Here is a 16,280-nt window from a genome sequence, read left to right on the forward strand (position 1 = left end):
AGTCTCTCTCACTCAGTCTCTCTCTCTCACTCAGTCAGTCTCTCTCCCTCTCTCCCCCTCTCTCAGTCTCTCTCCCCCTCTCTCAGTCTCTCTCCCAGTCTCTCTGTCTCTCTCCCTCTCAGTCTCTCTCCCTCTCAGTCTCTCTCCCTCTCAGTCTCTCTCCCTCTCAGTCTCTCTCCCTCTCAGTCTCTCTCCCTCTCAGTCTCTCTCCCTCTCAGTCTCTCTCCCTCTCAGTCTCTCTCCCTCTCAGTCTCTCTCCCTCTCTCAGTCTCTCTCCCTCTCTCAGTCTCTCTCCCTCTCTCAGTCTCTCCCCCTCTCAGTCTCTCTCCCTCTCAGTCTCTCTCCCTCTCAGTCTCTCTCCCTCTCAGTCTCTCTCCCTCTCAGTCTCTCTCCCTCTCTGTCTCTCTCCCTCTCTCAGTCTCTCTCCCTCTCTCAGTCTCTCTCCCTCTCTCACTGTCTCTCTCCCTCTCTCAGTCTCTCTCCCTCTCTCACTGTCTCTGTCCCAGTCTCTCTCTCCCTCTCTCCCTCTCTCCGTCTCTCCGTCTCTCAGTCTCTCAGTCTCTCTCCCTCTCTCAGTCTCTCTCCCTCTCCCTCTCTGTCTCTCTCCCTCTCTCAGTCTCTCTCCCTCTCTCAGTCTCTCTCCCTCTCTCAGTCTCTCTCCCTCTCTCAGTCTCTCTCCCTCTCTCAGTCTCTCTCCCTCTCTCAGTCTCTCTCCCTCTCTCAGTCTCTCTCCCTCTCTGTCTCTCTCCCTCTCTCAGTCTCTCTCCCTCTCAGTCTCTCTCCCTCTCTCAGTCTCTCTCCCTCTCTCAGTCTCTCTCCCTCTCTCAGTCTCTCTCCCTCTCTCAGTCTCTCTCCCTCTCTCAGTCTCTCTCCCTCTCTCAGTCTCTCTCCCTCTCTCAGTCTCTCTCCCTCTCTCAGTCTCTCTCCCTCTCTCAGTCTCTCCCTCCGCCATCTCTGTGGAAATGTACCAGCGCATTCCCACTGAGGGGATAAAGATAAGACTGTGTAGAAGAGAAGAGTCTCTCTCACTTTCGGCTGTGTATTCCTGTGAGCGTGATCCCGTCCTGAAATGCTGCAGAATGGGGGGGGGGGAGAAGCTGGGCACACCCTCCTCCGGAATGACACACACGTGTAAACGGCGGCTCGCACACATTTAAGACTTTAAAAAAACGTCTTTCTTTTTTCTTAAAAACATCTCAGTCCATAGAGCAGAGAAGGAACACTCCCCAGAATGAGCTTTTAAAAGGTCTAAATCCTAAATGAAAATGAAGAGAAACGCAAAAAAAATGGTATCACGTTAAGGTAGGGCGAGCAGGTGAGAGAGTCACCGGGGTACGTGTGTCGCTGGTGGTTCAGTGTGGTCATAATGTCCATGGCCACAGGATATCCTATGGACCATTATTCATCAGAGTCCTTTTGTTGCCTTTACAGCGAGGCTGGATGGATGAGTTTCCTGCAGGGACTCTACCAGAGAGAACAGCTTATTGCCATGAAGCAGTCTGCAGGCGCCCGTGCACACACACACTCACACCTGATTGAAAGTCCAGAGTGATGGAGTGTGTGTGCCATTAGCTGCATGTATATAACTGGTTGTGTGTGGTCACACAGTATGCTATGTTATTACAGGTTGTTGCATTATTGAGCTAGGATTAGGTTTAAGTTCCTATGGCAACATAGCCTCATATGATGAGTATTGACAAAGGGCTGGACTGAGGAGTGAGCATTAGCCAGGGGTACCTGCCTGGCATTAGCTAGGCTCAGGGAAGAGGCACTAGGCTCTTGTAGCATTGTGTATAAAGACATAAGTAATACTTGGTATCAAGTACTATATGAGTATCTATGATAGCAACATTACCGTGATAATAGAACTGCGTAAATGATCCTGCATCTGTTTGTCTGATCAAGGAGTGATGTTGGAGTGTGATTTTATGTGCCTTTGTGTATTAGTGCTAGTGTTTGCACGTCTGTGTGCTTGTGTGTCCCTCTCTCACAGAGCTTTCATCTGCAGACTTGACTTAACCGTATGACTCAGAACAAACAACATTCTCTCCTCACACAAGGCCGAGTGACAGCGTAAAAAAAAAACAGCCGCCACTAATATCACTGCTTGTCTCACTTACACCCTCCATTCTTATCCAATTAACACAGACTTCAAAACAAAACAAAAAGAAGAGCATGAAAAGAAACCAAAAAGAAAAACAAAGGAAACCTGAACAGCAAATACTGAACCCTGCTGCGCTCCTCCTGAGAGACGCAGTGACATCGAGGTGCCTCCAGGGGGGAGTGCTGAGCAGGAGAGCGCACTTGGCTGCATCACAAGTGAAGCTCTTTACGAGGGTGGGGTGAAAGGGCGGCCCTCGTCGCTAGGAGTGGTCGTGTCATCGCTGGGGTCCAGGCTGTCCTTGGGGCTCAGCGTGCTGTGGGAGGGGGGTGGGGTAGACTCTGAGCGGGGTGGGGTCAGCCCGGAGGGGGGAGGGGTTTCAGGGGAGCTCTCCTGCCGTCCATTGGTCGTGGGCTCGGTGGGTGGTGGGGGAGGCGTGACGATGGCTGCTGGGGGGTCAGAGGTCAGGTCGAGGACGGAGGGCGGAGTTGGCGTTACGGCCGGCTCGGTGGGGGTGGGCGTCAGGGGCACCGCTGAGATGGTGGCGCGGGGGTTGGAGTTATGCAGGAGCCCCTCCCCCAGAGAGAGGGAAGAGTCGCTGGGGACCAATGAGGGGGTCTTCTCCACCAGACGCCACTGCATGACACTGGTATCCTTCCCGCCCGTGGACACCAAGTGACTGTCGTTGTGCATGAAGGTCACATTAGTCACGTGACTGCTGTGGGCGCTATATTTGTGGCTCGGTGCCTGCGGAGGGAGGAGACACATGCCAGCACATTATATTATGATTTGAAGCTAATATTACAGTATGTTATACTATATACAGTATATGCTTAGTACAGGGAGGGTAGCACTGAGCAGTGTTCAGTAAGGGGCTGGTGCTCAGGGGCAGGGCTTGCTTACCTTGGGTCTGGCGCAGGGGTACTGGAAGAGGTGCACTTTGCAGAAGTCATCAGCCAGAGCGATCACCTTCCTGTTGTGGGATCTGATCAGGGCGTTGATGTCTGTGCCATCGGAACCCTCAGGCCACACTCCTGGAAGACACAAATACACACATATTGGTGGTTTTGCCCCACTATCACAGATCAAATATGGAGTCTGAGCAGTGAACCTGTGTGTACTTCCCATATGTGCACGTACATGAAGTCATGTCAAAAGCATACCACCAGGGGGCAGACCAACACTATAAGAGAGACTTCATACACCTCTCCATGCACACTAACATGCTCAATACACTCCCTATCCTACTTTCCCTCTCTCACGGGTCTGTACAAAAACATATGCATGCACATACAGAAATAGTGATCACTTCACACACACGTAGGACCCCTGAGAATGGAGATTGCATATCAGTTACAGCCAATGGTGTCAGTTCTGCCAAACCTAGGGTATGGCAAAGTGGGGTGTGTGGTAATACCCCACCCCCCAAAGCAGGTGGAGTGAAACGCTGTTCACACTTCCCAATCCAAAATCAAGATAAAAAGAAAGATGAAGTTAGGCAAATAATCTTTAAAAAAAAAGCTTACAATAACTTTGCAGACAATAATGACTTTGCAGACATCAATTAATTATTATTGGACAAAAAAAGGTAATAAATGTACAGTTTACTCAAAATGTGTGGCAAGTAAGAAAAAGCTATCATTTATTAAACTAACAGGATATGTATGTGTGAGATATTCAGTATTTATACACTACCGGTCAAAAGTGTTGGAACACCTACTCCAAGGGTTTTTCCTTATTTTTTTAAATTGTAGAATAATACAATAACCAAAAGTGTTATTCAAATCAAAATATATTTTATATTTGAGATTCTTCAAATAGCCACTCTTTGCCTTGATGAAAGCTTTTCACACTCTTGGCATTCTCTCAACCAGCTTCATCTGGAACGCTTTCCAACAGTGTTGAAGGAGTTCCCACATATACTGAGCACTTGTTGGCTGATTTTCCTTCACTCTGCAGTCCGACTCATCCAAAACTATCTCAATTTGGTTGAGGTCGGGGGATTGTGGAGGCTAGGTCATCTGATGCAGCACTCCATCACTCTAATTCTTGGTAAAATAGCCCTTACACAGCCTGGAGGTGTGTTGGGTCATTGTCCTGTTGAAAAACAAATGATAGTCCCACTAAGCCCAAACCCGATGCGAAGGTGTATCGCTGCAGAATGCTGTGGTAGCCATGCCGGTTAAGTGTGCCTTGATTTCTAAATTAATCACAGACAGTGTCACCAGCCAAGCACCCACACATCTCCTCCTCCATGCTTTACGGTGGGAAAAACACATGCAGAGATCATCTGTTCACCCACACCGCATTGACTGACCTTCATGTCTTAAAGTAATGATGAACTGTAATTTCTTTTTGCTTATTTGAGCTTTTCTTGCCATAATATGGACCCAAATAGGGGTATCTTCTATATACCATCGCTACCTTGTCACAACAACTGATTGGCTCAAATGCATTAACCTCTCTAGGGTAGGGGGCAGTATTTTCACATCCGGATAAAAAAACGTACCCGATTTAATCTGGTTATTACTACTGCCCAGAAACTAGAATATGCATATAATTGTTTGATTTGGATAGAAAACAGCCTAAAGTTTCTAAAACTGTTTGAATGGTGTCTGTGAGTATAACATAACTCATATGGCAGGCCAAAACCTGAGACAATTCTGTACAGGAAGTGCCCTCTCTGACCATTTCTTGGCCTTCTATACCCTCTTTATTGAAAACAGAGGATCTCTGCTGTAACGTGACACTTTCTAAGGCTCCCATAGGCTCTCAGAAGGCGCCAGAACGTTGAATGATGACTTTGCTGTCCCTGGCTGAAAAACAGTAGCGCATTTGGATAGTGGTCGATCTGAGAACAATGAGACGGGTGCGCGCGTGCACATGAAGAGTCCAATTTAGATTTTCAGTCTTTGAACGAAAAAGACATCTCCCGGTCGGAATATTATCGCTATTTTTCGAGAAAAATCGCATAAAAATTGATTTTAAACAGCGTTTGACATGCTTCGAAGTACGGTAATGGAATATTTTGACATTTTTTGTCACGATACGCGTCCGCGCGTCACCGTTCAGATAGTGTCTTGAACGCAAGAACTAAACAGAGGATATTTGAACATAACTATGGATTATTTTGAACCAATACAACATTTGTGGATGAAGTAGAAGTCCTGGGAGTGCATTCTGACAAAGAACAGCAAAGGTAATCCAATTTTTCTTATAGTAAATCTGAGTTTGGTGAGTGCCAAACTTGGTGGGTGTCAAAATAGCTAGCCTGTGATGGCCGGGCTATCTACTCAGAATATTGCAAAATGTGCTTTCACCGAAAAGCTATTTTAAAATCGGACACCGCGATTGCATAAAGGAGTTCTGTATCTATAATTCTTAAAATAATTATGTTTTTTGTGAACGTTTATCGTGAGTAATTTAGTAAATTCACCGGAAGTTTTCGGTATGTTTGCTAGTTCTGAACGTCACATGCTAATGTAAAAAGCTGGTTTTTGATATAAATATGAACTTGATTGAACAAAACATGCATGTATTGTATAACATAATGTCATAGGAGTGTCATCTGATGAAGATCATCAAAGGTTAGTGCTGCATTTAGCTGTGGTTTTGGTTTTTGTGACATTATATGCTAGCTTGAAAAATGGGTGTGTGATTATTTCTGGCTGGGTACTCTCCTGACATAATCTAATGTTTTGCTTTCGTTGTAAAGGCTTTTTGAAATCGGACAATGTGGTTAGATTAACGAGAGTCTTGTCTTTAAAATGGTGTAAAATAGTCATATGTTTGAGAAATTGAAGTAATAGCATTTCTAAGGTATTTGAATATCGCGCCACTCGATTCCACTGGCTGTTGACTATGTGGGACGATTTCATCCCACATACCCTAGAGAGGTTAAGGAAAGAAATTCCACAAATTAACTTTTAAGGCACACCTGTTAATTGAAATACATTCCAGGTGACTACCTCATGAAGGTGGTTGAGAGAATGCCAAGAGTGTGCAAAGCTGTCGTCAAGGCAAAGGGTGGATATTTGAACAATCTCAAATATTAAATATATATGGATTTATTTAACACTTTTTTGCTTACTACATGATTCCATACATTTTATTTCATTTCTACTACGTCGAAAATAGTAAAAATAAAGAAAAACTCTTGAATGAGTAGGTGTTCGAAAACTTTTGACCGGTAGTGTATGTGGGGATTTTAATATACGGTGATGGAACCTAATGTTCGGGTATCAGACAATTTCGGACATTAAATATTAACTGGAACAGTATTTTTATGAAGTGATATCTGATTGATTATACGGTGGTGAACCTGACCAATGGAGAAACTAAACACTGTATTTAAAAAAAAAAATCTACTCTGTGCACAACTGTCAGAAAGTGTGCGTATGTCACGATTGTCGAAAGGAGGAGCGGACCGAAGTGCAGCGTGTGTCGTTCCACATTTTATTTTCACTGTAAAACTCTGCAATACATACATAAAATAAACTGAATGAAAAAAAACGGGGGAAAAAACGTGACGCAGAGTAGAAACATACACTAACTCAGAAATAATCTCCCACAAACCCAGGTGGAAAAAACTATGATCTCCAATTAGAGACAAGGACCAGCTGCCTCTAATTGGAGATCATCCCAAACAAAACCCAACATAGAAATACAAAACTAGAACATGACAACATAGAAATAGAAAACATAGAATAGAACAAAGAACTACAAATCTCGAATGCCCACCCAAATCACACCATGACCTAACCAAAATAGAGAAACAAAACGTCTCTCTCAGGTCAGGGCGTGACAGCGTACTGTAGTAAAGTGGATTTGTTTTGTCAAAAGTAAAATTGTATCCTATGCCTAATTGTCATGAAGAGAATTTAGAACCCCTTTCAGTGAAATACTACAGAACTAAAGAAGTATCGGGTTTGATGTCGTGTCTTCAGAAAGTATTCACACCTCTTTACTTTTTCCACTTGTGTTACAAAGTGGGATTAAAAATGTATTTAATTGTAATTTTTTTTGTCAACAATCTACACAAAATACTTTGTAATGCCAAATTGGAAGAAAAATGAGAACATTTGTAAAAGTAAGTAAATAAATAAATAAAACACTAATATATCTTGATTAGATAAGTATTCAACCCCCTGAGTCAATACATGTTATAAAGGCCTTTGGCAGCGATTACAGCTGTGAGTCTTTCTGGGTAAATCTCTATGCGCTTTGCACACCTGGATTAAAAAATATTGGCACATTATTATTAAACTCTTCAAGCGCTGTCAAGCTGGTTGTTGAGCATTGCTAAATAGAAAATAAAATAAAAAATACATTTCCAAGTTTTGCCATAGATTTAAGCTAATTTATGTCAAAACTGAAGTGGGCCACTCAGGAACATTCAATGTCGTTTTGGTAACCAACTCCAGTGTATATTTGTCCTTGTGTTTTAGGCTATTGTCCTGCTTAAAGGTGAATTTGTCTCCCAGTGTCTGTTGGAAAGCAGACTGAACTAGGTTTTCCTCTAGGATTTTACATGTGCTTACTCTATTTTGCTAGTTTTTTTTAATCCAAAAAAAGCAGATGAAAGCACACCCATAACATGATGCAGCCACCACCATGATTTAACATATGAAGAGTGGTACTCAGTGATGTGCTGGATTTGCCCCATGTGCTTTGTATTCAGGACAAAGGTTATATATTTGCCACATTTTTTGCAGTTTTATTTTAGTGCCTTATTGTAAACAGGATGCACGTTTCGGAATATTATTTTTTATTATGTACAGGCTTCTTTCTTTTCACTCTGTCAATTAGGTTGGTATTGTGGAGTAAATGCAATGTTGTTGTATATCTCCTATCACAGCCATTAAACTAACTGTTTTGAAGTCACCATTAACCTCATGGTGAAATTCCTGAGCAGTTTCCTTCCTTTCCGGCAACTGAGTTAGGAAGGAAGCCTGTATCCTTTCAGTAACTGGGTGTATTGATACACTATACAAAGTGGAATTAATAAATTCACAATGCTCAAAGGGATATTCAATGTCTGCTTTATTTTTTACCCATCTACCAATAGGTGCCCTTCTTTGCGGGGCATTGGAAAACCTCCCTGGTCTTTGCGGTTGAATCTGTTTCTCAAATTCACTGCTCAACTGAAGGACCTTACAGATAATTGTACACTATATATATACACAAAAGTATGTGGACACTCCTTCAAATTAGTGTTTCAGCCATATGTCGCTGACAGGCTATTTCAGCCACATGTTGCTGACAGGTGTATAAAATCGACAACAATGGCGGTAGAATGGTCTTACTGAAAAGCTCAGTAACTTTCAACGTGGCACCATTTAGGATGCCACCTTTCTTGTATTCATGTAATTTATTTATAAAATTGGAAAAACTTCAATAAAGATTATTAAAAAAAATAAAAAAATAAGCAAAGTGGGTTCTGTAGGAATACTCCCACCACCAACCCCTGTCATTTTAGTAAATTAAGCTAATAACTAAAAACACTAAAATGCTATTTGGAGAGCAAAAATTACCCCAGCCATTAATTATCACAGCAATATTCGGTTAGAATGTCTGTGGGACGGCATATACAATGTCAACCACAAATCATCCTCAAATGTAATAATTTACTTGTGGAACACCCCATACAGTGCCACATGAAAAATATGCATAATACACGCCATCAGGTCACAACAAGGCCGACTTCAAATGCCGACATCGATGTAAAAAAGTAACCGGAGCATAAAACAGCTGACCACAAATGCAAACTTTGCCAGATAAATCCTACACATGCATTGAAATAAAAAGGACTTACTTAGGATTACAATCAACAAGGACGCATGAAGACAAAAAACAAATTGATAGCGCCTTGGTACAACACGTAGGCATAGTGGAGCACCATGGCATGGTGCTGAATGGACAGCGCCTCGGTATAACACGTAGGCATAGTGGAGCACCATGGCATGGTGCTGAATGGACAGCGCCTCGGTACAACACGTAGGCATAGTGGAGCACCATGGCATGGTGCTGAATGGACAGCGCCTCGGTATAACACGTAGGCATAGTGGAGCACCATGGCATGGTGCTGAATGGACAGCGCCTCGGTATAACACGTAGGCATAGTGGAGCACCATGGCATGGTGCTGAATGGACAGCGCCTCGGTATAACACGTAGGCATAGTGGAGCACCGTGTCATGGTGCTGAATGGACAGCGCCTCTGTCTAGTAGCCAGCTAGAATTATTCCGCTTGTGGGCATTTAGACATTTTTTGGGGCACAGTTAGGAAGCCTACAATGCTTATATGAAGCTCATAACTGGCACTCAGAACTTTAGAAATGGAAGGATCAATTCTGTGCCATTTAAGATTAGGGAGAACAAATGTTTTTTTCCTGAACATGGCCTTATTTCTATTACAGAATATTGTATGACTGTCATTCATATTCCTTTCACCCAGCTCAATGTTACATCGATAGGTTTAAGCTATTACATGATACTTGACTTTTCCCTATACCCACATTGAGGTTGCTATAACCTAGCCTACAAATGAAAGTTTCCAACGTAGGTGCACAGGTCGAGAGAAAAATGTTGTAATCAAGCTGACAAACAGTGACACATTCAATACCGCCATTCCAGATATTGACAGGTTTAGGCTACTACATGACATTCAAATTGTCCTTATACCCATCATGATGAATAGCCTATGAATGAAAGTTTACAACATAAGTACACAGGTCGAAATAAAAAAATGTGTAATCAAGGTGACAGACATTGACACATTCAATACCACCTTGCACACTCTTGGGTGTGGAATCATTAGTCCAAACAGTTGCAAACAAGAGTTTCTATTGGACAAATTCAGGTATGTTTGTCCCAGTTTAGTTTAGTTTGCAACCGTTTAAGAAACGTTTTAACAGAATCAGCTGAATAAATACACCCCTGATCACCCCCAAACACAGTTAACTTACACAGCAACCACATACAAACAGCATGATCTCTTTGCTCGTTGTATAATTCCTTCTCACATCTATGCGCTATTCTGTGACCAGGCGAAAAAAATACCTTTCCAAGCCAAACCTTCATATCATAACTGCTACATACATAGTTGTCACCATATTAGCTAACATCATAGTGAACATAGCTACTAGAACTAACGTGTTAGTAAACCCACTACAATCATGTAGTAGTGTACAGCAAGCAGTTTAGCATTTACACCGACGGGCCTCGGTGACAACAAATTAATAAAACCGAAAGCTTACCTTGACTTGGAAGTGTTCCAGTGTTGGATAGCCATAGCCAGCTAGCTAACATAGCATCCCTCTCTGAGCCAGGTGTTTGAGTAGGCTAAAATCGCTAGCAGAATTCGCTAGCTAGCTGCAATATGTAACTTTTTAGGTGATATGACCAAATTCACATATAAATATATGTTATGTGTGCAAGTCTAAGTTGAGGTAGATCTGTTCTATCTGCGCTATTTCTATGCTTCCCGTTCTTATGTTTCATTTTTGCGTCTATTATCAGTTTTGTACACCATCTTCAAACAGCTGAAAGTGAAATATTTTTGGTTATGGAAAATATATTTCACAGCGGTTTAGATGGTACAATGACTCTACACTATACTGGCTTGTTTTGTCACAAACTGAAATTAAACGAACTATTAGAATTTTAGCGAGAAGGAAATGGCAGAGTGATTTCTACATAGTGCATCTTTAAGTGAAAGTTTAAAAAAATAAAATGAAATATAGCTAGCTCTCACTCCCTCTTTTGCTTCTCCTTCATTTAATAAATTAATTTGCTCAAAACTGTTCAACTATTGTCTTTCTCTCTGAGTTAACTAATCACCAGATTTTATGCACTGCAGTGCTAGCTAGCTGTAGCTTATGTTTTCAGTACTAGATTCATTGTCTGATCCTTTGATTGGGTGGACAAGATGTCAGTTAATGCTGCAGGAGCTCTGATAGGCTGGAGGATGTCCTCCGGAAGTTGTCATAATTCCGGTGTTAGTCTACGAAAGGGGGTGAGAACCATAAGCCTCCTAGGTTTTGTATTGAAGTCAATGTACCCAGACGAGGACGGAAACTAGCTGTCCTCCGGCTACAACATGGTGCCGCTGAGGCTATTGCAGACCTTCATTGCAAAACAGTGTGTTTTAATCAGTTATTTGGTGATGTGAATATATCTAGTATAGTTTGATCTAAAAAGGATAACTTTAACGTTTCACTATTTTTATGAAATTCATTGAGGAGAACGGTCCTCCCCTTCCTGAGGGGCCTCCACTGGATCAATTGTAAATTGGCACTCCACATGAAAAAGGTTGCCGACCCCCTGTTATATGCCATTTAACCTCTTGCGCATACCCTGGGATAGGGGGCGCCACAGCGCATTTTGAAAAAAAATCGTTCCCATTTTCAACGGCCTACTAATCAAAGTCAGAAGCTAGGACATGCATATACTTATTTTATATGGATAGAAAACACCCTAAATTTTCTAAAACTGTTTGAATGGTGTCTGAGTATAACAGAACTCGTATGGCAGTCAAAACCCCGAGACCGATTGAACCAGGAAGTGGGAATCTGAATTGTCGACTCGACTTCACAGCCTTACCTATAATTCACAACGTGAAAAAATGATAATTGAGAACTTTCCAGTGCTTCCACTAGATGTCCCCAGTCTTTACAAAGTGTTTTGAGGGTTCTGCGGTAGAAACTCAGTGAAAGAGACGATGTGGCAATTGGTCACAGTAGTAGGGCCATGAGCATTGTGACGTCGGCGGCCGTGTCTGCCCCCACCTTTGGAAACCTTTTGAAACACAATGAAATCGTCCCACTCGAATCTGATTGGCTCTCTTGTTGAAACAGGCCCTGACGATTATTTTATACAACGTTTGACATGTTTGAACGAACCTAACTAATAGCAAACAGTCATTTTGCGTTAGCCAGGTGCCGCGCACGGATCAACATTTGATTACAGCCTTAGGACGCGCTAACAACAGGAAGCTAATGGAACATAAAGCATGGACTTTTTCGACCGAAAATACATTTGTCATGGACCTGGGATATCGTGAAGTGCTTTCTGATGAAGACAACTAAAGGTGAGGGATTATTGGCGATATTATACAATATCAGATGTGATTTGCAATTGTTCAAAGATGGCGCCGAGCTAGGCTTTCGAGCTCATTTTCTGGGGTATCGCATCCCATTTGATCTCAAAGTGTGATTACCCTGTAAAGTTAATTTAAAATCTGTTATGACAGGTGTTTTCAAGAGATATTCATCTATAAATCTTAGATTGACAATATAAAAAAAAAAAATCGTTTTCGAATAGTAATTTATAAAATTGTAGCACTGTTTCCCGGGACGCATTTTATGGGAAAATAGTTAGTCAACGTCAGGTGCCGATGTAAAATGCTGTTTTTATATAGAAATATGACCTTTATTGAACAAAAGATTGCATGCTGTGTGTAACATGATGTCCTAGGTGTGTCATCTGATGAAGTTTGTAAAAGGTTAGTGCTGCATTTAGCTGTTTTTTGGTTATATGTGATGCATGTGCTTGGTTGGAAAATTCATATGATGCAATTTTTACAAAGTACTCCTCTAACATAATCTAATATTGTGCTTTTCCTGTAAAACCTTTTTGAAATCGGACAACGAGGGTCGATTCAAGAGAGGTGTATCTATAAAACGATATGAGACAGCCCTATATTTGAAAAAAAAAATATATTGAATTTCGTTATGCTAATGTCGCTAGGAGTTTTCGCTGGAAAATGATCCCGCTAACGGGATGCTATGCGCAAGAGGTTTTAAAGCCACCTTTGTTGAATGGCGCATACAGTGTATTATGACAGTGTCATCGTCTCGTGCCCTTCCCACCACCCTTGTCATGTTGCGATCCATTCAGAGATGTTCCTCATAATGTGTGTGCCCAGCTCATTTTCGCATTCGCCTTTCTGCATTACTCACCAGGGAAGGGAAAAATTGGGTGAATATTGAAGCATTGTATCAACAAGGCGGCTCTGAGAATATTGAAACATCGCATTAAAGAACAAGGCGGCTCGGAGACTATTGAACCATTTTGTATCAACAAGGAGGCTCCGAGAATATTGATATAGCAACATAGTAGTCAACCACAAGGTGGCTCGTGCAAATGTTTCCCTGAGCCAGCTTGTCTCTGTCGGATTATTGTGTTGCCTACGTAGCAGTTGCACCATTTGGGTGCTCGTTAAATAAAAATAAAAACAGCCCTTTATCCACACTATAGCTAAATAACTTAGCAATATTTAATGATGTTTGGCCAGCAAGATTGACCTGTTAGAATATTACAGCAAAGGCAGGTAGGCTACGGGTAGGGATGCAAACAGAGAATGATGAAGTAGGCCTACAGCAAGAAGCTAAACAAAGTTAGCCCAACTAAGTAATCATTCATTATTTGCATTATCTCAATTATTATTCTGTCACTGCATTAAAATGCACATTTGCTATAGCCTACAAATGTTATTGGCTTTGAAGCCAAAAACAGGACATGTAAATAGCAAGTTGTTCAGTTGTGTTTATTTTCATACCAATAAGCCTACATGAAACCAAAATTGCACTAGCCTACTGGGCGAATTAATGAAAATAACAATTAGACATTCACAACCTATATTTTAATAGCAATTTAACAGCTTTTGGTTTCGAATGGTCAGCAAAAAGGAGGGCTCCCCACATCCCAATTCCCGTTTCAATTAACCCCTGGCTATCAGATTACAACAAGGCTTGTTGCCTACTTTAATTTTGGGGCCGGATCATTACACCCCTGGTCGCAGCCTCAGACAATCTACTGGCTGAGAGCTGGGAAATCTGAAAGTCAAGAGTTAACTATATTTATAGCCTCATAAAGAACTGAAATATATGGAGTGGGGGGGTTAATGTGGGGCTATTATTCTGGGCCTGAGTCCCTCCGATAGAGAGAAAGAAAAGGGGGGGGTTAGTGAGTGAGTGAGAGAACGAGATGGACAGAGAAAAAGTGATGGACAAAGACAAAAAAGAGGGACAGAGAAATAAAGAAAGATTGAGAGATAGAGAGAGATACCACATACCACACCATGCTGCAGTGGAACAAAACCAGTAGTGAAAGCACAGCAGGGACAATTCTGGTAGCAGAACCAGAGTTGGAATGGAAGGACATTAAATTCCTGTTATTCAAATTAGAGCTCTTGATTTCCTTTCACTGCTACAAACTTGGGTACGACATCTAAAAAAAAATGGAATAAGAAAGAATAGAGGGGCAAACAGGGGCAATAGGCAGAACGTCTGAGAGTGCGTGCGATAAGTTGCTGATGTGCAAACTCCCAAACCACACTCTGTTCAGTAGTAGGACTCATAGAAACATAAATTGCAGCCACGCAACCACAGAAGCTTATAAACCCACATCAGTGAAAATAAAAAACACAGACACAGAAATCTAGCATAGCACAGCCAAGAACAGTGACAAAGTGTTTGAGGATGAATCACGCCGAAAAGAAGAACCAATCCCACCATATCCATATAACCCAGGTACTGACCGAAGACATGGTAGCCCAGCACACAGGTGTAGGTGGCCCAGTCAATGTCCTTACACTCAGAGCGGTTACGGATGTACTTGCAGCCATTTGGAATGTCCCCTGCAAAGAGGATAGAACCAAGTCAGGGCATAGTTTAAGGGGATACTGCACAATACAAGTGTAATGCAAAAGGTATGACTTTCATGAGCTGTACTGTACGTTGGTTAAGCCCGATTATTTAAAAAAGTTTATAAAAAAAAAAAATGGACAAATATTTTTTCATGGATCAGTAACATAGCATGAGGTTCCATCAATGAAGCTGTAGTCTCACTTAAGCATGACAATCATTTGAAGGTGTGTCTACTCACAGTAGAGGATCTCATAGTCTCCTGAGTTGGACATGATGAACTTGTTGTCGGGGGACCAGTCAAGATGTGTGATGTAGCTGGAATGTCCCTGTTAACCACAGAGTGAGAAAGTTTGATAAATGATTTAGAGAGCTGAAACAGTTAAATAGTCTATTTTTGGGTTGTTGTATATTATTTACTCCCTTTTTCGCCCCAATTTCGTGATATCCAATTGCGACCCAATTTCAAACTTGTCTCATTGCTGCAACTCCGCAACAGGCTCGGGAGAGGCAAAGGTCGAGTCACGCGTCCTCCAAAACATGACCCGCCTAACCGCGCTCCTTAACACCTGCCCGCTTAACCCGGAAGCCAGCCGCACCAATGTGTCGGAGGAAACACCGTTCAACTGACGACTGAAGTCAACCTGCAGGCGCCCAGCCAGCCACAAGGAGTCACTAGAGCACAATGAGTCAAGTAAAGCCCCCCCCGGCCAAACCCTCCCCTAACCTGGACGAAGCGGGCCAATTATGCGCCGACCCTGTCACGGCCAGTTGTGACACAGCCTGGGATCGAACCCAGGTCTGTAGTGACGCCTCAAGCACTGCAATGTAGTGACCTAGTTAATGGTATTTTAATGGAGCTAGGGACATATACAGCATGTATAGTACAGCTAACTTAGTTTTGCACATCATTTCATGTGATATTTTGGCCTTTATAAAAGTTCGCTCTCTAGGGAGCGAACTCCAGTCTTCCACCTCAGCCCATAGGAGGAGACAATTTGTGTGTGTGTGTGTGTGTCCATGTCTGTCTGTCCTCCCCCTCACTCAGGGTCAGGGAGGGAATCTCTGTTAGCCTATCTTGGCACTTGGTTTGATTTCCTTCAAGTCTGCAGGCTTCCCTCCAACACAAAGACCCATACACACATGCAATCATACACATACATGCAAACACGCACACTTTTACACACAGGAATGTCACTGACATCCTGCCAAGCTAGAAACTCCACAGCTGCTGACCTCACTTTCTCACACAAACATATACAAATCTGAATTCCATACTGAACGCACACACACACACACACACAAAGTTGATGTATTTCTCTGTTTATGCATTTCCCTATTTATACGCAGAACCCTGCAGTTATTTATTTGAAAAACAGGACATACATATTTACGTGTCACTAAAAATCCCCATAAACAGTTATACACAGAAAGTACAAAACATTAGGACCAGGTGAATCGAGGTGAAAGCTATGATCCCTTATTGATGTCACTTGTTAAATCCACTTCAAATCAGTGTAGATGAAGGGGAGGA

General features: G+C 42.3%; 1 protein-coding gene across 4 annotated transcripts in view; it reads right to left on the minus strand.

Annotated features, from left to right (window-relative positions):
* Window positions 1-1,178: 1,178 nt before the first annotated feature.
* LOC115153087 (echinoderm microtubule-associated protein-like 4) overlaps window positions 1,179-16,280 on the minus strand; it is an 89,780-nt gene continuing 74,678 nt past the window's right edge. For all 4 annotated transcript variants that reach the window (XM_029698138.1, XM_029698137.1, XM_029698136.1 and 1 more), the window contains 4 exons: window positions 14,988-15,075; window positions 14,641-14,739; window positions 3,005-3,135; window positions 1,179-2,848 (listed from right to left, as the gene is read on the minus strand). In XM_029698138.1, coding sequence (XP_029553998.1) covers window positions 2,330-2,848; window positions 3,005-3,135; window positions 14,641-14,739; window positions 14,988-15,075 — 837 coding nt within the window. In that variant the 3' untranslated portion in view covers window positions 1,179-2,329. The remainder of the gene's footprint in view (window positions 2,849-3,004; window positions 3,136-14,640; window positions 14,740-14,987; window positions 15,076-16,280) is intronic.

Source organism: Salmo trutta, chromosome 18 (assembly GCF_901001165.1).
Source record: "Salmo trutta chromosome 18, fSalTru1.1, whole genome shotgun sequence".
NCBI lineage: Eukaryota > Metazoa > Chordata > Actinopteri > Salmoniformes > Salmonidae > Salmo > Salmo trutta.